The 22,846-nt window shown below is 43.1% G+C and overlaps 1 protein-coding gene across 1 annotated transcript in view; it reads right to left on the bottom strand.

Moving 5' to 3' along the window:
* MAPKBP1 (mitogen-activated protein kinase binding protein 1) overlaps positions 1–22,846 on the bottom strand; it is a 101,002-nt gene that overhangs the window by 65,314 nt on the left and 12,842 nt on the right. The window contains exon 3 of the mRNA XM_066551281.1: positions 6,525–6,616. Coding sequence (XP_066407378.1) covers positions 6,525–6,616 — 92 coding nt within the window. The remainder of the gene's footprint in view (positions 1–6,524; positions 6,617–22,846) is intronic.

Raw genomic sequence — 22,846 nt, 5'->3', positions numbered from 1 at the left:
AACAACACTCCAGATTCCTGGAACATGATGAGGGGAAAGAGGTCCAACTCTTGAAAGGCAACTGTCCTGTTTCAAAGACGACAAAGCAAGCTGCCTCTGATGGGACCAAAGATGCTGAAATCTGCTTTGGAACATACACAAGAACTTTTCTTCATTTTATTGTAGGTTTCTACATCTTTACAACACCACAGGATTCTCCTTTACAAAAGATCATAAAAAGAAACCACAGAGCTCCGCCTTCAGAGCTTTCGGTAAGTAAACTTGTAGGAGACAGCACCAGTAGAAGTGGATTTATCTACTGGCAACCCAGCAGCCCAAGTATTTCAAAATCCCTGTACCAATTCAGGCTGCATTTGGGATACAGCCCAATAGCATTAGTGTTTATGCTAAGCAAAATTAGTGAAGAATTGTACCTTCACAGAGCAGTAGAGCTATGCTCAAACTGCACATGTACCATGTACTGGCTCTATAAGGAAGCGGATTCCTTCTGTGCACCTAGAGTTTTCTAAAGGCAACTCCCATTGTGACACCCAAGCAATGTGATCAATTAATTAATAAAAACAGGCACTGAAATAATGCAGGAATACTCGTTAACTTACAAATTAGGATTTCACTGTCCATGTCACCACTAATTCTAACCTGGCCAAATTGGTCATCAGTCTTGGAAAGATCCCCATTCAGAACAGCATTCTGCCTCATTCACCATCAGTCACCTGTAAGATTTGCCTCTGAAAATTTGTTACTGTACCTCACTGACCAAAACTTTCCACTTTAAGTAAGAAAGAATGAGCAAGGCAACATCATACCTGCTCAAGTTACACAATGTTTATCCTAAATGTTATTTTTCCATTGTGGGTTATATACAGCTTAAGGTAAAGGAAAATTGTTCTAAACTGATAATTTATTACCTTGTGCAATAATCTATGTATATGATGATGGAAAATTATGACTAAAACTTTCCAAGAGATAGTTTTCCATCCACATGTGGATGGGTTGGAAACCACTCAGCCGTACAGCCTATCTACTGGAACTGGAAAGAAGTATTTGAGAGCAAACCAACAATCACTTCTGGAAAAGAAAAATCTCCATTCTTTCAGCTTCCAGTGGGACTTACCACTGAGCTATGTGAGACAGCTACACATGTGTTGAGCAGGCTCCTAGATGGATTAAAACCAATTCACTCATTTCCCGTTCATCCCCTTCCTCCCTTTGCTGTGATAGAGACGATCATCACTGCCAGTCAGTGCAGGACCTGACAGCCAGGAGGGATATGACTCAGAAGGGCTGAGGAATTCAGTGGCTTCCACTCCATTCTGCAAATCAGCTGAGGATGAGGAATGCAAGAGGGGAAGACACAGTGAAAAGAGACTGTGGCTGGATGTTGCTGTAGTGCAGGCAGCCACATGAGAAGCTGCTGTACTGACATGCAGCATGCACAGCACAATTGCATTAAAATAAAATTTGACCCAGAACTGTGCAGTTTTCTGATTTGAACACTCATACAATTGTTTATTTTGGAATATTACTTGTCCTATCTCCAAAAAAACAGAACAAAACCACAAACAAACTAAAACCCCAAGGTGATAAAGCTGAAGTAGGAACAAGTCTAACTCTTCAATCAGATCATGCAGCAAAAAGTAGCAGGATAAAAGACTCAGTATCTTCATTTTAACTTTGATCATCCATCTCCTATTGTCCCTCCCTTCCTATCTACAAATAAGGATGTTCATTCTGAAATGGGTCAGAATAAAGGGGCATCCAAATCATGTGTTCAGCAAATGTACTGTGCACACACACAGAGCTAGCCAGGGACCTATGTCTGTACTGTCTACAGTAATTTCTGAAAGAAAGCCAGAGAAACTCCTTTGACTATGTCTCAGAGAGAATTTTCTATATTAAACACATATCTGCCTTATATAGAGCAGGAGCTGCTGTATGTAAAGAACCATTCAAGAGCTGAAAGGAGGAAAGAATAAAAGAATATGCAGGTTGAGACTGATCAACTCAGCACACGTGCTATGTATGAAATACCAGTTTTCCCATCAAGGAACACTAATGTAAAAAATCCCTGAAATCTATCAGAGTGGCTCCAAGTTGATGAGCAGAGCTGAAGAGATGCTTAAGCTGACCAGAGCATGACAGCATAGTGTTTAAAAGGCATTGCACACTAAAGGCACAAAGTGCTACGTTCCTGCTCCTCAGAAGAAAAAGCACAGGATGCTTCCTCAAGCAGGCGTCTCACCAGAAGATCAGGTTCCCAACCAGATATCAGGATCAACTGAGAGCCAAGAAAAGAAGAACAATGAGAAGTAAAATCAATCAGTCACACCAATCTACAAGGCTTAAAAAAAATAGTAAACAAAACACCAAAACCAGATAAGCTGACTAAAGCTATCTTAGCAGCTGGTCTAGAATTTAAATGATAGACATTTCACACACCCATTTTTTCCTTTTTAATGTTAGTCATCCTCAGAGGATTTTCTTAGTTTTGTTTCTCTTCTTGTTTCTAGGAAACAGAGCCTCAACTAGCTACTGAAAAAAAAAAAAACCCCAAAAAAAACCCAACAAACTCAAAAGAGAATAAATTGAGAAGAGCAGGGAAAATGTAAAGCAGGGGAATTGAAACAAAAAAAGGCCAGAGCAATGGTCCTACCACAAGAGGTAAAAAAAAAAGGGTACATTTCTGTACTCCCCTCACAAGAACAACTTTGTTACTCACTGCAAAACCCAAACAAAGATCCAATTAAGCAACTTTGGGTTTGTTTCACTAACAACATAAAAACAGGTGACCACAGGCAGCAGATGCAAGACCTTTGCAGAGGATACAATTTTCTCTCTTTATGTTGTCTTATCTCCCAAGACAAGGGCCTTACATCAAAGTGGTAGCCTGGAATATCTGCAGCACTCAGTGCCTTTAGCCCTTTACCGCTGACATGAAGAAAAGGTCTCCTATAATACAAGCATCCCACAAAAAACATACCAGGATCAGCACAGCTGCTGTCTCACACTGCCAGAGAGGGAGCCCCATTAGGGTCAAAGCAGAGAAAGGATAATATATGCAAAAGACATTGGGAAGGAAAAAATAATGTAATACTCAGCTCTTTGGCACAACAGTGGAGTTGGAATGAGTTTTGTTGCATTGGGAATTGCTTCTTTCATCAGTTTAAGAAACTTCCCGGGAGATTCAGAAACTCCAGGAAAGAGAAAACTGAGAAAAACAATCACATTTTTTAAAAAAACTATTTTAGGCAAACCAGAGACCCAAATTAAGATTATGCTCAAAGAATGCCAAAGCTCATTCACATAGCTGCTTGCATACCTGACTTGGATGAAGTCACAGTGCCTGGGGCAACTGTTTTGATCTCAACCAAATCAATCTAGGTATGTTGAAAGTGTTCTTAGGAAAATTCAGCTGTTACGTTGTTACATAAATTCAGCTTTTAGGGGTGGGACTGGAGGAGCAAAGCATCTGCATGTCAGCATTGCAAAACCTCCCTACACGAGCAGTGGGATGGGGAAATCACTGGACTACAACTCAGGATGACCAAGTTACATGAACAGGTCATGAAACAACTGTGCATGAGCCATGCCCAGTCTGCTACATCAGACTCATGTAAGTAGTTTGGTGTCCAGTAAATGCACAGTTCTGTCTGAGCAACAGAACCCAGATAGTCATAATCACTGTCACAGGGTCTGGTTGGAGTCCTGTCACCAGTGCTGTCCCCCAAGGTTCAGTACTGGGCCCAGTGTTGTTTAACTTGTTCATCAGTGACTTGGATGAAGGAGCAGATGCCTCCTCAGCAAGTTCACTGATGACACAAAGCTGGGAGGAGTGGCTGATACCCCAGAGGGCTGTGCAGCCCTTGAGAAGGACCTCGACAGGCTGGAGAGATGGGCAGGGAAGAACTGTCAGAAATCCAACAAAGGCAAGTGCAGGGTCCTGCACCTGGGAAGAATAACCCCAGGCACCAGCACAGGCTGGGGCTGACCTGCTGGAGAGCAGCTCTGCCAGGAACCTGGGGGTTCAGGTGGACAACGACTGAGCCAGCAGTGCCCTTGTGGCCAAGAAGGCCAGTGGGAACCTGGAGTTCATCAGGAAGAGCACTGCCAGCAGGTCCAGGGAGGTGATCCTGCCCCTCTGCTCAGCCCTGGTGAGGGCATATCTGGAGTGCTGTGTTCAGTTCTGGGCTCCTCAGTACAAGAGAGACATGGAGCTCCTGGAGTGAGTCCAGCAAAGGGCTAGGAAGATAATTAAGAGACTGGAGCACCTCTCTTACCAGGAAAGGCTGAGGAAGCTGGGCCTGCTCAGCCTTGGGAAGAAACAATGGAGAGTCAGTGTCTATCAGTATCTCAAGGGAGGGTGTCAGAGGATGGAGCCAGGCTCTGCAGTGGTGTCAAGCAACGAGACAAGAGGCAAAGGGAAGAAACTGATGCACAGGAAGTTCCACCTGAATATGAGGAAAAGCTTCTTTACGGTGCAGGTGACAGTTCAGTTCTTTACTAAACAGGTTGCTCAGAGAGGCTGTGGAGTTGCCCTCACCGGAGATATTCAAGAACCATCTGGATGTAATCCTGTGCCATGTGCACTAGGATGACCCTGCTTGAGCAGGGAGGTTGCACAGAATGACCCAGTGTGGTCCCTTCCAGCCCTACCTACTCTGTGAGTCTGTTTAATTCAAATAGAAACAAAAATACACAAAATGAAGCCAGTGTACCAAAAAGGCCAGGATTCTTCCTAAGCAAGAGACATTCACTGCAAATCACAATGGGGAAAAAAACCCACAAAAACAAACAACCAAACTAAAAAACACCACAAAAACCAACAAAACCCAAACTGAACAAGATTATTAGATTGTTAGCTTGAGACCGTATGACTGCAGCAAATCACAACAGTATCAGGCCAGCCATGGCACAGAAGCAGCAAGTCATACAAGCCTTTAAACTTTCAGAACACACACCTAGTATATTCCTGCCCAGGCCATTAAACGTTACCACCAACAAGTAAGGACAGGAATTCCCCTGTAAAGCCCTAAGGAACCACATAACCTTTTAATTAGCCAAAAGAAACCCCAGGTGTATTCACACTTGATTAAATCAATGTCAGGCATGCTCATCAAAGGACATTGCTATTAACAAAGCTAACCTACCTTCAGCTATGCAAGAGCCCAAAATGAGTTTACTGCACTCATTTTCTTCTCTCTTTGCTGATTTCAAGTGTGAGCATATTCAGTATCAGAAAAGATACACAGGAAGAGACAAAACACACCAGAATATATTTGCCTGGCTCCAAAGAGTTCAAGCATAACAGATGCTGCTGAGCAATGATGTGGGCCTCAAATTGTCTGCAGATTAACAGACTGCTCACTGACAGAAAAAGAGGCAATAGGCATAAATTAAATCATAAAATTGTTTTTAAAACCCTTTCTTTTTATGTTTTTATTTTGTTGGTATTACTATGAGAGTAGTCAAACACTGGAACATGGTGCCCAGAGATGGTGGGATCTCCATCTCTAGAGATATTCAAAAACTGTCTAGCCATAGTCCTGGGCAACCTGCTAGAGGTGACCCTGACTGAGCATGAGGGTTGACTAGATGATCTCAAGAGGCTCCCCCAGCCACAGCAATGTTGTGATTTGGTTAACTAGGATATCACCAGGACAAGCAAAAATTTCTAGCCAGTTTCACTGACTCCATCTCCCATTTTAGGCAGAAACACAGAATCTTTAAATGCTGCTAGCACATTTATGGTACTCTTGAAAACATAATCTACAACCAATGTGGAAGTTTTTGAATTCTAATTCCAGCTTTCATGTCTTAAGAGTATGTCCATGCAATATGACCTGGAGTCATGTCCTTTGTCTTCTCTTTTAGCTTGCTGACAGCAGAAAAAGCTCAAAGGAGAGACAAACTCATATTGATTCCTGCATTGCAGCAGACCTCTCCAGCCCTCACCCATGTACCTGTAGGTAGCTCTTTTGCTTTCCATCAAAGTCTCCTTCTGGATACCTCTATTTGAACTTAGACTACAATTGACAGATGTGTTTCAGTCCAAAGAACTCACACATAAGCAGTTTCAGGCTGTTAGCCTGAAATATTTCCTCACGTTTGGCTGAGGAACATGGCAAGTCATAAATTGCAGGACATCTACAAGAAGGCTTCTGTCAATTCATTGAAAGAATCATTTGCTCCATTAGGTTTTTATTGGATTGAGAATCACACTGAGTTATGCCTATGTTCATCACACTACAGAACACAGTGAAAAGTCCACAAAATGTATTTAACTCCCAGCTTAGAGCAAGAGGAATGAGACTAGTTCCATTAAAAGGGATCTCATTAAAATTTTATAATGCAACTCCTCTCCCCTGCCAATTAAACTAACAGTGCTGAGTCTCATCATTCTCTGGTGTTTAAAGAGCAGTAAATAGGCTTCCTATAGAAGATGATAGTGGAAACACCCTGAATCTTTATGTTAATGCATCAGTCATGGTTTATTTTAGCTTTGAGGAATATGGTTAGTAACTCACCCAGCTGGATAAGCAACGAGGCCAGTTCTGGGGTCGCAGGCTAGTCCTCTGCCTCCCGACACGGTTATGCCCAAGACCTTCTCCAAAGTCACCTAGAGCATACAAGAAAGAAAACAGGAAGTACCATGAAATGTGAGTGCAGTTCAAATAGACCCATAACACAGATGCTGATGGTCTGGTTCACACTGGTTCCTAGAAATCCACTGAGAAGCACCAGGTACAAAAGCAACCCCATTCAACTTTCAGTATAGGCACAGGAAAATACTGCTGGGGTACAGAGAAGGCATTATCAACCCACTTATTACTTTCTCTATGCCAGAGCATTGCAAACAGAGGGTTGCAAGCAGCAGACAGTACTGGTGAAAAGCTGGGATGCACATTCATTGGCCACAGATTCTCATCCTTCCAGTAAGAGCAACATACCACTGTCTCTAGAGCTTGGCTCTTTCCTGAAAACAGTTTCCAGGTTGACACTTCCAGTAGCAAGTGGTTCAGCCTGGTCTCACCCTTGTATTCCTAGGAACTGAATAGTCCATTTTTCCTATGGTTCTGGAGGTGGAAATCACAACGAGTGGTCGAGGGTATCCCTTGCCAGAAGTGTGAAATAGAACACCATAAACATTCACAAGCCTGCTGCATACCAATGACCCTTGCAAGAGACCCTGTTATCTAAATGTCCCCATACTCCCCTCAGGCAAACATCTCCACTATTTTTAAGAAAAGAAAAGAAATGCAACTGGGAAGAGCTACTTGGAAGATATAAAGGCCTCTGTGGTAAGAAGCTGATAAAAGAAAAAAAAAAAAAAAACACCACCAAAACGGGAAGGACAGGTGACAAATGGACATGATACAATGTTTCAGGAGCAGAGAAGGCCAGGGAGATTCAGCAGTTACCCCAAAGCAAAAGGCTGCAGTGGGATTACACTGCACAAAATCTGGTTTGTGGCATGAAAGGACTCAACCTCTGAGCACAAAGCAGTTCTCAGCCCTGGGGTTATTTTGACTGACACAAAATTATTCTCTTTCCTTTACATTTGCACAGCTTCATTTTATTTATTATATATTTGATGCATACATTCTTCCTCAGCATTGCTGTCTGTGCCAAACTCAAGGATTTCACTGGGTCACAGTCTTCTGTTTTTAATTATCATCATCTAAGTCATATTTGGTTAAGGCCTTAGGGGCATGGACACAGCATCAGAAGTTACTATTGTAATAATTACTACTGACTTTAATAGCTGCCCTGAAGATGAACATCTTGCATTTATACCGAGGTGGAGCACAAAAGGCAGGGGCGGGGCAGGTTTCCCACGCCACCCTGACCACACACCTTACCAGACCTGAGGAGTTTGGCTGCAGGGTGAGACACAAGGTCTCACTGAGCTCAAGGCTCAGGTTACTAGGTAAGGGGCCAGAAATAACCCCACACAGAGAATCACCTTGATTCAGCAGGTAAAACAGAGCTGAGGTGCCACCACTTAACATGAGCCATCCATGCTTTCAGTTAGTACAAATTTGGCCTGCCTTCAAACAGTGACATGGAAAGTGGAAGATTTCATTTTCCAATCTCTGGAGCAACTTAGTCTTTTTTTCCCCTCTTATTAATAATATACCCCAGGTACTTTAAGACATTATGAGAACCTACCAAATTCTCCCCTTCTCTTGCAAAGTGAGAATCTCTGAAAACATGGCTTTTACAAAACTCCACTGGATTTTTGTTAAGAAAGAACATGCAAATAAAAATGTAGTTACAAATCCACTGATAAAGAGAGGAACTAGTTTTGTTTCAACTTAATATTGGAACAAGGTTGGGGAGAGGAGTGGGAAAGGCCAGGAGGATATCTACTCTTCCAGATTTGTTAACAATACTTCAAAACAAATCTTTTTAAAGCAGCTGAAAAACATGCAGAAAGAACTCACTGCTTCTGCTGCTGAGATTCTGGCTAATATCAGCAGTTTCCAAACTAGAAGAGGTTTGAATTAGTACAGAAAATGCATTCTTGACAGCAAAGGAGGAAGTGGAAGAGACATGCGCCATTCAAGTAGTTCCATCTAGATAAGGCACCAATTACTTGATTCTGTCAGCAAACATCAATTTAGCAATGCTGTGATTACACTGCTCATTGCAGGCTTTAGTTCAGTCTGGCTGTAATTGCCACTATCCTAAAAGGCACTGCTTGACCTTGGCTATGCAGATATTCAGCAGCAATTCAGCAACCTACTTTCACCAACAGGTATGTTTTTGCTCTGCAAGGACATTTACTGAGCCTCTCAGTGTGCAGTCTTACACCACAGCTGAGCTGACCTTACAGGAGCCTGTCTTGCAGGGAACAGCTCCTTCCTCCCTCATCCTACTCAGCCCAGTGATATCCCCCTCCAGACAGCCCTGGCATGGCAATTACATGTCCAGAAGGCCAAACCAGCAGAAAACCATGTTCTATTTGTAATTTTCTGTTTGTTTTCTGTTTGCCAGCCTGGGGAAACCCACAGGAAGATCAGACCAAATTCAGGAAAAAAAACCCCTAAAACAAACATACCTTTCCCTGGCAACTGGATCAATCTAGCTGCACATCCAAAGCCCAATCTGACCCCTACAAGTCTTTAAAAAGAATAGAAACCAAACAGGAACACTACCTGATTTGCCTTGACATCCTCACCTCACCAATACCACAATGTCACCCTTACTCCAGCCTCCTCTCTCACTCTAAAGTCAGTTGAGGTCCCCTGCTGCTTTGCCAAGAGACTTTATGCTTGGATGTGGAAAGTCTACCTTTCTCATACGGTCAGCACACAGCTTGACATAAAAGGAGTAGCTCAGTCTTCCAGTCTAATTATTTTACTGCCAGCAAGTATCTTTTGGCCTCCAACAGACCATCTGTTCCTTTAGAAAAAAGCAACTGTCAAGGCCATACCTCTGATATTGACAGAAAAAGTGCTACAGAAATAGATAACTGCCTCTAGACTAAAGATTCACAACTAACTTTCTAAAAAAGGCTTCCCCTTCTTTGTTCCCAGTCTTAACTTCAAAAACTTTCTAGTGTAAAGAACTTGAAAGGCAACCCCACAAAGCCCATCCAAAGGCAGCACCTCTACTTGATAATACTTGAGTATTAAAACCAACTTGCATCAAAAAGTACGCATATAAATTTAAAATGTAACCAAATGTGATCTTATGAGACTTGTGAGCTCCACTTCCACCAACCTACCCACAATACACCAGTTTTTTCCCCATGACCAGCTTCCAGACTAGGTAACACAGGGGCAAGAAATAGTCACTTTGTCAAAAAACTTGAAAATGAAAAACATTTCAGAGAGAAAAAACAAGAGATAACACAGGATTCTTCTCAATTTGCCAGCTAAAACAAATGAATTCTTAATATGGTTAATTAGGGCAAAAATACATCAACTTTAACTTCCTAATCTGGTATTAAGATTTGTCAGCAAAGGGCAGATCAGTCAATACAGGTCTGCACTATCCACCTCTGAAGTTACCACTTCCTCCTGTGGTAAGGGCAGTCTCCCAGCCCTACACAGCCATAAACACTGCCATTCATACAAGTCTCCCAAGCAGTACTTCAGCACATCCCAGTCTGAAATGCATTATTTTGCACACCTTCCCAAGTCTGATCTGAGCTAGCCACAGGACCTGGAGAGTTCCCCTGCAGATTTGAGACACTGCTCATTACCAACAGGTCCTGTGCTTTCCCAGTTTGAATCCTACAGTTGTCAGACATGTCACTGCTTGCTCAGGTCTTCACAGGCAGCTAATGGGCCACCTCAACACCCCCATCCAAACCTGGAAACAACTGCATGATTAAACCTGCCACTTGTACCTAAATTAGAGGCAGCAGAGGAGGCTGACAAGCTGCATTTGTTACTTCATCTTGAGGCTTCTATTAATAGCATAATTGACACTTTCAGTCAACATTCTCTGTGCGACTTGCAAGAGCTGTTGAATTGATCCACGCACAAAACACTTCTGCAGCTCATTTTGCACTGCCACTTTGCTATCTGAAACCATCCCATCTCTTTTCCTTTAAGGTCAACTTTTACTCAAATGTCAATGCTCAATATACACTCTTAGGCACCAAAACCTGTGCAGCTAACAACTGTCTTGCAAAGTCTGATAATCAGCCATTTTACAAAAATTTGGTGAGTTGGAACTGCAGAAATGTGTATAAAGAAATTTTTGTGCCTAAGCAGATCCCTCACCCTGTTCCTTCCACATCAAATCCCAACACCATCAGATAGGTAGGACCAAACCAGCAGAGTCCCGAATTGCAGGACTCAAGGCACCAACAGGTATTCACAGCAGCAGGACCTTCCCAGAAAGAGGGGTCTCACTGCAGCCCAATCCCACCTGAAGTCAAAGGGCATATCTGACAGCAGCCCTTGCTTCCATCAGGCACAGTCCCACACAGTGCATGGGGCAAGCCCATGCTTGGGGAAAGAAGCCATGTCATCTCTGCCTTCCTACTGAGGTGCAGATAATCGTTTCAGAAAGACTGATCTGAACAGCCCCAGCCAGCCTCATCTGGCTTCTCAGAAAACTCCATGTCTGACCAGCTGCACCCAGGTCTCAAAGTGAGTTTTGTATTTGCGTGAGCTCTTTCTGTTGTTTTGAGGAAGTTATCACAAACAATTGCTTCCATATGCTATAAGGACAACACAGAAATCCTTGAAGGATCAGCCCAACTTAACCCCCACCTGCAAACACTTTCCTCTTTCCCATCATTTGCATTCCTTTGGGACCATCTACACTTGCAAAGCCACAGGGGAGTACAGGAGCCCTGTGGCCTGCACATCCAGCCAGGACTCTGTTAGAAAGCAGTAGTAAACACACCCAGCACAGCAATGACTTCCACCAGAACGGGTGCCAAAAGGGACAGTTTGTCACACTGTCAGTCCTGCCTGACCTGTCATAGGCACTCTGCCTACAGCTACACTCTTTCACTACTGAACCCCTGGGTAGGAGCTCCTGTATCTGTGCCTGTTTGCACAACAGCACATTTCTGAGGTCTGCCTTCATCTTAAAAGAGAGAAAGAGACATTTTCAAGATAAAGCCATCTTTAGGCATTAGGCCACCAGGCATCCCTCAAAGAGTTTTGACTGCAGGGTGAATAATAGCCTGCTGCCACTCACACCACCATTCTCCCCAGGCCAGCAAAAGACTAAGTTAGGAGTTCAACAGTATTTGAGCTCCTCATCCTCACACTCATATGCTAAAGAAATTAGAGTTTTCTGACTTGATTATCTCACTTCCTGCCTTTTTATGCTATCTTCATTCTCTTTTGGGCCCAAATTCTCATTGTTCACTACAAGCACAATTTATTTAAGCATGGAAACAAAAAAGCAAAGTATTTGAAAGGATCTGTGCTACACTCCAGTGCTCAAAATAACAACCAAGTGGAGAAAACTGATGTTACTGTACAGGGCTGCCCACACACTCCAACACCTACAGCATTAGGCAGGAGGCTACAGCCTGAGAAAACCATGTCCAGCAAGCAGATATGTCTGTTCCAGACTTCAGGAGATCAGCCACCTTGGATCAGAGACCAATATCTAGCCCTGGTTTCTTTTTCCATTCACAGCCAAAAGCAAAGGAGAAAGGTCAGAAAGAATAGTATAAAGAAATGTATGGATAAAGGTTAAGATCAAGGAAAACAAATTTGATTCTTTCTCACATCCTGTCAGTCTTCCAGTCTCAAAATAGATATTCTCCATTTTTAACTTATTTCAGTAGAGCTTATCCACTTTGTCTATAAAAGCTTAGCATTCACCACATCTTTTGGCAAGGAATTCCACCAGTCTGGTATATTGCAAGATGAACCATCTGTCATTATTTGTTTTAAACCTCACTTCTAATAGTTTTATTTGACATGCCTCAATCTTTGTATGGGAATAGACAGTGAACAGTCAGTCCCTATCCACCAGCTTTAGGTGGTTCATGATTTTGTAAGGAGCTATACTATCACCTCAAGTCATCTGTGTTCCAAGTACAAGAGTCTTCTTGAAGTCACTTTATGGCTCTTCTGAAAGCCATTTCATTTCCTTTATCAGCTCTTCTGTGAAGCCCCTTCTATGTTCCCTACATTCTTCCTGAGACAAAGGGCAAACACCAAGACCACATGCAGCTTTCCAGGCATGGCCACAGCAAGCGTTTACAGAGCAGGATAATACAGTCTGTTTTGGTTTCCATTTTTCTCCCTTACTCTCAATCTGCCTTTCTGAGATCTAAGATCATTTACAGAGAACAACAAAGAGGTCACTCTGCTCAACAAAGTCACAGGTAAGACCTGCTGCTGCTTTGCATTTGGAAACGTATCCCCCATTCTGTCCTGTCTGCTGCCCTATGGAATGGGAAATCCTATTCTTGAATTAATAGTTTGATTTCAATGTGCCCCTTTCTCTCCATGCCGTTGTGAGCATTTATGATCAAGAGCGTCCTCAGACAGAGTTCTTGCAGCACAGCTATTCCAATCCACTCCAGAATGGCTACTTTAGTAAATGTCCACAAGCAGACAATTTCTATTTTAAAAGCCTTCCCATGGGCCTATGTATAACACATTTAACATTTGAACCCATTTAATTAAGTGGCGGCATCGAGTCAGCATGACAAGACAACATCCATCAGAGTTCATCTACCATCCACTGCACAATGTGCCTGCCCTCATCCCCCTCCTGATTGAAAATAGGCATATTAATAATGCATGTGCAAAGCCACGGGCTCCTGAAAAAGCAAAGGACACAGAAATCCCGGAGATACATGACCCACGAGGGCTACTTCGAAAAGCCTTCCCTAGCACTTAATCAGTTGTAACTAAGTAACAATCTTGGGGGGTGGGGGAAGGGAGGGAAGTGGTTACATAATCATCTGGGCTTTTGTCTTTAAAAAAAAAAAAAAAAGAAAAGAAAAAAAAAAACCTTTACTGATCAACCTGAGACCCCAGTCTTGAGACCCCAACGCTCTTTGGTTCAATACACTGACACAGGGAGCTCCAACATCAGGCCTGAGTTTCACAGCAGCACCGTGGTTTGCACGTCTGTCTCTCTACATTCTGCTCCCAGAGTTTTCAGCACCTCTGCATGCACTCCGACGTGTTTTCCATGCTGCTACACAGCAAAGTCGTATCAATGCACTCTGGCATCCAATACGTGAAAATGTAGCTGTACATTGTCAGCGTCAGCATTTAAGAAAGCTGTCTATCTTACATAAGTGAAATTCGATACAGAGCGCCAAATCTCACAGCTGGCTCTGTTTGTACATCCCTGCTGCTGCCCCCAAGCCCCACCGCAAAAAAGCACGTCCAACCTCCAGGGAGCAGTGCACACGTTGTAGGCACTAATCCATCGTCTGAACACACTGTCTGATGGCCTGTTACTGCTGCAGAAAAACAAAGGCTTGAAGTTTTACATTTAGTTCTGCTGAGCTTCGTTTGGCACATAAAACACAGAGCACTAATTACAGCATACTGTTCTACTTAAGGGGCTGTCAGCATTTCCACTGCAAAGCCTTCATTTCAGGGCTTTATAACACAGCTGTGAAATATTCATTTTGCACTTCAGCTTAACATGCAAAGGTCTGGCTTTGGACCAGGTTCCCCTGCCTGATTTTTTTTTTTTTGGAGGGGGGCGAGTTAGGGTTTTTATTGTTGGTCTGGCAGGGGAAGGGCTGAAGATGGGTGGATAAAATTAACTGCAGGAGGTCTTTGACTTACAAAAGCACACAAACAACAAAACTACTCAGCTCCATAGTTGGTTTCTGCCCCTCACCTACCCAATGTGATCTCCTGCTTTTGTATATGAATATATATATACAGAATATGCACTTCTAAATTTCTTTTACATGTAAGTATTTTATATTTTTTAAGAGGTTTTTCTATCCTCTCCCACTTCTCCCGCCGGTCTTTCTTCCTGCAGCGACCAGTGCTAGGAAAGAGTAATGTCTTGACAAACCTGAAGACTGAAAATATTTCACCTGCAAAAGGCAACAGTAGCAAGCCAAGCTCCAACACACGACCCATTCAGGAGGTCTCCGGCTGACACAGCAGTCTCCATTTCTCTCACTGTAAGCTTCCTAAGCCTTGCTCACAGCCACCATTGCCCACCTACACCAACTGCCCAATTGACCCTCCAGGAACTACTGCAAGACCCTGAAACTGGTTTCATGCAATCCACTACACAGATATGTTCTGATATCAGATATGCTCTGATATTTAAGGTGTTTCCAGCCAATATCCAGTTCAAAGGCAGTATTCATGGGGAAAAAGGATTGATAGCTATAAGCAGGCCCTCACAATTAACCAATTAAAAAAATAAAGTGAAAGAGGAAAAAAACCCACAAAGCAAAACAAAACAGAAAAATACCTGACCAGACCATCATAGTATGACACAAGCGATTGCCAATTTGATGCAATTTGATTTCAAGATAACCACTTTAAGATCATCAGGGAACAATCTCCCACAACACAATTTATGAATGGCACTCCTTGGCACAAGAGTGGCAAGAGCAGAAACTGACTTGCTAAAAGGTTTTGAATCACTGAGTTATGGGGAGCATAACATTACATTAGTAAACCTGCATAATAGCAGAGGTGGGATGGGGGTATTCCAATGGAAGTGCTGAGTCTCAGCTCTAATGCCTCTGCCAGGTGTGTTGCACAGGGGTTGCAACTGGGGTGTGCACACATTTATTAAAAATTATCCAGACATTTAGACAAACAGAGCAAATCAGGGATGAAGGTGGGAGAAACGGAACACAGGCAACCCAGGGTCTCCACAGGCTGTCTTTCCACAGTGTGCGTGCATTTGTCCATCTCTCCACAGAGCCTCTCTTGCCTGCTCTCCCCTCCTGGCCTCCTCACTGTGCTGGCCGCCTTCAGTCCAATTCCAGCTGTCAGGGCTGCATTCCTGACCCATCAGCCCCAGCTGTCGGGGCCTATGTGCTGAATCTGCACTCTGCCTTCTTCTTCACGCACCTGAAGAAAGGCAGTCCCAGGCAGGCCATAAATACCATTGCACAGCTCCAGGGAGTGGGTGGGAGGCTATTAAAAGCACCTCTACCAGCAACCATAGTGAGAGAACTTAGAACAGAAGAACACACCTGCAAGTGTTCCTGCAGGCTGCAAAGAGGACATGTAGAGGATTAATTTCCTACCAGCTTATACAGCACAACCTAGCCATCATTCAATGATCTTCTATTTCTTCATTTAATAACAGCCTGGACCACTAATTTTCTCTTCCTCACTCCCACACTAAGTTCAATTTCTTCCTAAATATTGCAGGGATGAGGAGAGGTCCATGTAACCTTACCAACTCCAGCCAAAGGCAAGACAAGCAGCAGTTTCTCCTCCTTCTACCATTCAGTCATGATTCTCACTCTAAAAGCAACACCAGCTCAGACTTGCATGAAATTGGCCAAACTTTCAGAAAATCTGAGCTTCAGAGATACAAGTGTGGTGAAGGGACAGGGAAAAGTGTGTGTAAATTGTCCACCATTGTCAGTGTTGTCATGATGCTATTGTGACTTTGATATGGGAAATTCTTTTTTGTTGGTATAAGCAAAGTTTGTGAAGACTGTACAATGAATGCATGAAATGAATGCAAAAAGAAAAAGTGACATCAAACAGGCTACAGGTATTCCTGGTACATAAAGAGTCAATCCTGATTTGTTCCAGACTAAGCATCTGCACATGGAGTCAATCGGACCAGCTCCACAGGCAGTTAAGCCCCATTGAACACAACAGAGACACCTTTGTGTAGGCAGGCTTCAAAGAAACCCTTCCTTGAGCTCTTGGGACCTGGAATTCTGCAGGATCACTCCTTCACAAGAACCAGATTTTTCCACTTTGCAAATGTGCATTACTTTTTCATAAGGAAAGAGAGCAGACAAGACACCAGACTTTACATAGGGTATGCTTTTGCCCTCCTATATATGCAATTTGTCCAGTGATTTTTTTTTCTTTGTAGTAGAAGATGAAGCCAATTCACCTTCCCCTGCATCAAGAACTACCTATACAAGTTTTAGGTACAAATGCAAACTTGCAACACTGGAGATCAGTGGAAGCAACTTCTGACTTTCTGGCACGGGGCCCGGAATATAGGCAAGGAAAGTGCTTCAGTGAGAAGAAGTAGCAAAAAAAAAAAAAAAAAAAAAAAAAAAACCTAACCAATACAGCTCCCTTGGGCAGAGTTTCAGTTACTCATATAAGGGTTTGAAATCAAGCAGGAACAAACGGTTCTCTCAGCATAAGGGTCACTGTTCATCATCATTAATCATCACTTCCCAGATAGGAAAGGCTCCTTCCCCTCTGTTTTGCCCAGGCTTTAGCACTCACAAAAAGCAAGAGACAAGAAAAAGAGCCAAATAGGAAGGTGGGCCACAGGCTGGCAAGGTTGCTCCCTCTGTGGCTCTGTTGAAGGTCCTCCTCTTGGTCCCAGCCCTGAGCTGAGCCTGCTCCTAAATGCAAACAGGCAACAGTTAAAGTCCACAGCTTCTCGGGCACAGGCTCCAAGGAAACCGTGGCAGCACCGCATAATTCTTGACTCTGAAGCAAACACAGGGGCCATAACACAGCTAACACTGATACCACCATGGCAAGGACTCCCTCCTAAATCACCTCCTGCTGAACTCTATAAACAACACATATATTCAAGCTAAACTTGGACACAGGGAAGAAAGAGAGGGAGCAGAACATCTTCCCCACAGTCAACCCTGCTGAGGGGAGCCACAGAAGGAAAGCCACAACTCAGCACTTCAAGAAAAGCATCATGTTACAATCTCCTTCCCCTTAATTTCTTCTCTGGGGCTTATTTTTGGTATAAACGGATCTGTGAACTGTTTGACAAGGCTTGGGGGGGGAACATAGTGGTTCGTCTTGAGTCCAAGAGTAGAAACACAGAGCTACACAGGATGAAGAAAAGCCTTTTGATCAGCCTGCCTGAGGCAACACACATAATTTGTTTGTAATTTCTTTATTCACCCATGACCCCATGCCAAATCAATTAATTTTCATCCTTCACCAGTGATTTACACAGCCATTCTGCCCTAAAAGTCTTCAACTGCCATATCTCATCCCTACCTTACCCACCTCACATTGTCATAAAAGCAACTATGCCTTCTAGAGAAGAGCATAACTGTAGGAAGTCTTAAAGACACTGTAAGTAGTGTCTTAAAGAGACTCTGTATGTAAAAGCCCCACCTTTTCATGCCCAGATTCCCTCCACAGAGCAGGTATCTCAGAGCTCACCTCTCCTGTCACCTGAAGGATCTCGCCTGTAACTCCTGAACCGCTCCAGGATAAGACACCTTGTCCTCCCATGCATGCATCTCCCTAAGATTTCAGTGATGTTATGGGGGAAAGCACATACTTGCATCCTCAGGGAATGAGAAAATGGTTTTGTTGTAAGCTGATTTAAATTATGTTAAAAAATTACATATCAACAATTTAAAAGATGCTAAGATGGGAATAAATACAACAGGAAGGACAGAGTAAGAGCAAAGCATTTATCATACAGACAACATCCCTATGGAAAGAGGCAGGAGGTGAAGAGATTAGTATTCCATCTCTCCCTAAACATTGTCTGAACTATTTATTATTAGTTTTACAGTACTTTCAAGAAGTCCGAACAAACACAAAGCCCTCCTGTACTCACAGCAGGCAGCAACATGTACTCTCACACAGCTGGCAATCTACAACCAAGTATAAGAGGACTAGGTGGCAATACCACACAAACACTGAGGTTAAATGTCTTAAACATGCAACAAATCAGCAACAGAACTGGGAATAATCTTACTCCCTCACAAATTTCAGCAGCTATCTATTGCATAGATCATGCTGCACCACTCCTGTACTTCTCTCCTGCTTGAGGCCAAGGACAGTATTTTTAAAGAAAGCTTAAAAATTAATGAAAAGAAAGCATAAGAGAATTCTCTCTTTTGCTCAAGCCAACCAGTATGTACAGGAGGAGACATCTAAGCTTCCTGCCTGCCCCCTGCCAAGACTCACTGCCTAGCACTAGGCAATCCCTTCCTGCACTCTTCCCTGCCCTCTGCCCCAAAGAATAAGCTTCTTACAGAATAGACTTTATCAGCATCTTGCCCTTTGTGAGTCCTGGAATTAAGAAGCTCTTCACATCTGTCCATCAACATGCATATTGAGCACCCAAGAGATTTGTCCTGTCAGCCAGAAAGGAGACCACATCCCTCAGGGGAATTGATACAGAGGAACATGGGCCAAAGACTGAGAAAGCAAACTGAAGAGAACAGCACAAGCACTGACTTCCACCATCTCCTCAACAACCCTGCTGCCACTTCCCCTCCTGTTCCAGTACAGAGGGAAGCCCTTCACCTGTAACATGGTATCCCTGGTGTCCCTGTCACGTGCCCATGCTGCTCAGTCACCAGCACAGACAACTCCAGCAAACTCATATGTGCTCACCCAGGTACACACCACTGAGCCATCCTTCTGCTGCAAAGATGCAAAGTGGTGCTTCAGGAGAAGCAATCATCCAACAGTCACAGCAGATGCAGAATTCAATTTACTCTTTTCCAAATAGTTCAATTTTCTTACAAGTTTTATGACATAGACCCAGCATCCCAAAGACCTGAATGCTCTTCCTCTAAGACAGCAGCAAGAAACACCATTGATCCCCACACTTTTGCGTGCACACACACAGACGAAATCACAACTAAATAAACCACAGAGAGACAAAAGGTTATAAAGGTAACTACAAAGCAATCCTAAACAAACTCATTAAGTCATTCATTCAACTTGCTTTCAGTCTTCACTTACTCTGCCCCTAAGTCACTTCTTCCTGTGATTTTCCCCAAGGACCTTTTCAGTTTATTTTCCTGAAGGAACCAAAGTCTGTAAAGGAGGGGTACAGTAGTCCAAGATAAGATGATATATTTGAGTAGCTGTTAAAGTGACTTAACAGAAAAAAAAAGCCATCTAAGTCCCTTAAAACCCTAAAAGAGGGAGTAGCTCAGGAAAAGAAGTCTCCTCTAACTTGCATTTAGGTTCAGGAACATGGATAACTAGTAGAATTACCAAATGTGAGAACTGAGGAAGTAACACCATACTCAGAGGAAACAATTTTCATCCACATACTTTAAAAACTCTTGGTTTTGTTACCATGTGGTTTCTGTCACATTTCAAGAAAGCAAACCTTTGCAACAAACACCATTTCTTTACTGCTCTTGTTTAGAAATTCAGAAAGCCCTAGATCCAGGGCACAACCAACTCTTGTTGCTTCAACACTTGACAAAGCACTGCTGCTTTTACATTCTTAGTTCTTAGCAAAAATTGCTGTTGTAAAAAGTAGAAAGCAAAAGTAGAGATTATGGAACTCCAGTCTTCCGTAATTAGGAGGGGGGCAACCCTCCTAATTTCCTGGTAAATAGCTTTAGACACATTCACCTACTTAGAAGCATTTAGCAGAGTCTGTCTGGATAAGAAATAACTTTGAGTGGCACATGTAGTTCAGAAATACCTGAACTAAGTACATTTCTGCAGTTTAAACAAGGGAGATAATAACCAGGCAAACACTTGAAGAGCAAAGCAGCACAAGAGAGAACATCCCTATTGACTGACATTTATGCTGGACCACCATGCTAACCCTGGTCAAACTGTATTTTTCTCCAGTAAAAAGAGAGCTGTAAAGCTTCTATGCAGCTTGTGTCCACTCCCTGCTGTGGTACACTGGCAGAGAGGTAGTGGGCAACTGCTAGATACAAGATTTGCTGTCACCCCTGCACCAGAACTGGCTCCTGCATTAATCCAGGCTGCAATTCCCATCACCAACCAGAGAAGAGGTGTTGGATGAAACAGAGCTGATGGCCTGCCAGAGCTGAATGAATGCAGCTGATGATTTGCATTCTTAAACAAAAACGCAGAAAGAAATGACTGTAGAATTGTTTGTTGGAGCACTGAAACCCAAAAACATTTCCACACGTACACTGGCTTGTCTCTCTTCTAAGTACATCAGTCTGTTTAAGGAAAGACCTGCAAACGTGTCTGCAGGTTGATATCTTCAATAGAGCACTTAGGAGACAATACTGTGTTACTGTCTCTGCTTAAAAATTAGCCAAAGACAAAAGAAGTATTTAGAATTCAAAGATGGAATTAATATCATCCACAAGCAAAGACTAAAACTGGCTGCTCAGTGCTTATCAGTACTTTCTGCTATTTCTACAGAGGTCATTTCCTACATTTCCTTTAGGTGAGATACAAATCTATTAGTGATAGAAAGGACCACAAAAACTGGCACAATCTGCCACAGCAGCCAAGCTGACTGAGCAAATACTTGCACTAAACAATCTCAACAAAGAACCAGAAAGCTACTTTTAAATTGCAAGAGTTATGTTCACAAGTGCTGCCTGGGAGAAGTCCTACGCATAGTCTCCATGGTTCAAAAGATGATAGCAGCACCCCGATGCACCCACGAAACCCCACATGATGCCACTCCAAAATACTGCTCCCTACCACGTGTGACATCATGATGATCAAGGTAGGTCCACAAGTACCCACAGTACCTGTCTAACAGTTTGAGAGGAAAAAGTCCGACAGTTCAAGCAAACTCAGCAACAGTTCTGGAGTCAGAAAAAACTACGATTGTCACAGACCAAACTCTGTGGTGTTGGGCCACCAGGTTGTTGAAACTGAATCCTGGGATTTCTGACAGATGTTGATGTTTCAACACAAGAGAAAAGAGCCGAGCAATTTTCAAGCAGGAAGCCAATGCTCCAGACCCAAGCACTTATGCTCTTCCCTGAAGGCATGCCATATGGCATTTTGTTGTTGCTTTCAGCCACCTTCCACAGCCTTTTCCACTGGAGATAGAGTATCTGGAAAGTCTTCTTGAATCAGCTGTAAGGAAGGGAAGCCCTGGGTCTACCACTTTCTTCTATTTATACCAACAACATTATTGCACCAGTTCAAACATATTTTAAATATAGCTCTGTGGCTTATTTCCAGGCAGAAGTAACTCAATGCTGGTGTACATATGTTTAGACCACAGCAATTGGAAACAATGTCCCATAAACTCTGTTAACTGCTGATCCACTGTAACCAGAACAGGCTCTACAACTGCAGAAATACAAACCATGATAGGAAAAAAAAATTAGATGTTATCCACCCAGAAGCTAAATAAGCCAGCTGCCACCTGCACAGCACTGACAGACCTCCACTGTAGCCCCAACAGATTAATAGCTGTAAATTAACAGCCAGCTCTTGTCACATCAAGATACAGTGTCTGACTGCCAAGACACCACATGGAGGTGACATGGGTGTGGGCCAGCATAAGGGCAGACATGCAATACACAGAGCATCTGCCAGTATCCACTTGCATTTTGTAAACTTAAGAGTGGACAAACAGAAGATAGTTAGATGTGCACAGCTCTATTTGTAAACCCTCTACTGAAAATGCCAGCAGTGCTACTATATTTTGATGAATCTGACTTGAATCCAGTACCCATAAGCTCACACACTGAAAAGAAACAAGAATGACAAGGGGCAGGAGCCCTGGCCCAACACCTGAAGGTTGTTTACCTCAGCACTGGTTGCAGGGGTCTCAGTGACACTTAGACAAGGAAGACACTTGCTAGAAAGCTAATAGGTGACTGATGCCAGTGCTGAGCCTAGGTTTCGACATGACCTCAGGTGAGCCAAGCTGCAAACAGCAGCCCACCTGCAAAAAAAGCAAGAGGTGATAATTACCGTGCCTTTCACCAGACTGCCCCTCTCACAGGCTTCAAATACAGCTCTGTCAGTCTTCCCAACACACGTAAAAACAATCACATTTCATCACATTTTTCTCTGCAATAGCTAAATACTGGGAGGGTGGACAGGGGGGACAGATATGTGATTTACATGTTCTTAAAAAAAGCTTGCCTTTCTTTTGCCTGAACCCAATGGAACTAAGCTTTAAAGAGGAGAAAAGCATAATCAACACTTCACAAGTATCTAAAAAGGCACAGCACTTTTGGTTATGGGAAGTGGAAAAGTTAATGACCACCATCTCAGGCCTCTGGAAAGACAGGCGTCTCTTCTCCTGGGGTATAAATAACCTAGCTTTATCCTGCATAAACCTGTTTGTAACTTTAGGGATGGAACTGCCCTTCCTGAACATGCCAGGTTAGCATCTTGCTTAGATCAGAGGAGGCTCTGTCACTCTGTCAGAGAGCTTCTAGATGGGGAGAAAAAGGGAAACCAATTTCAGGGGGGAAATAAAAATGGAATTTCTCTGGTCAACTGCTTATTTGGAGGATGTGAAACAGGGAAAGAGAAACAGTCTCTATTCCATGTTTCACAGGACTGGT

Source organism: Molothrus aeneus, chromosome 6 (assembly GCF_037042795.1).
Source record: "Molothrus aeneus isolate 106 chromosome 6, BPBGC_Maene_1.0, whole genome shotgun sequence".
NCBI classification, from domain to species: Eukaryota; Metazoa; Chordata; class Aves; order Passeriformes; family Icteridae; genus Molothrus; species Molothrus aeneus.
Note: the sequence above shows the minus strand (reverse complement) of the source record. Positions and strands in the feature narration are given on the sequence as shown.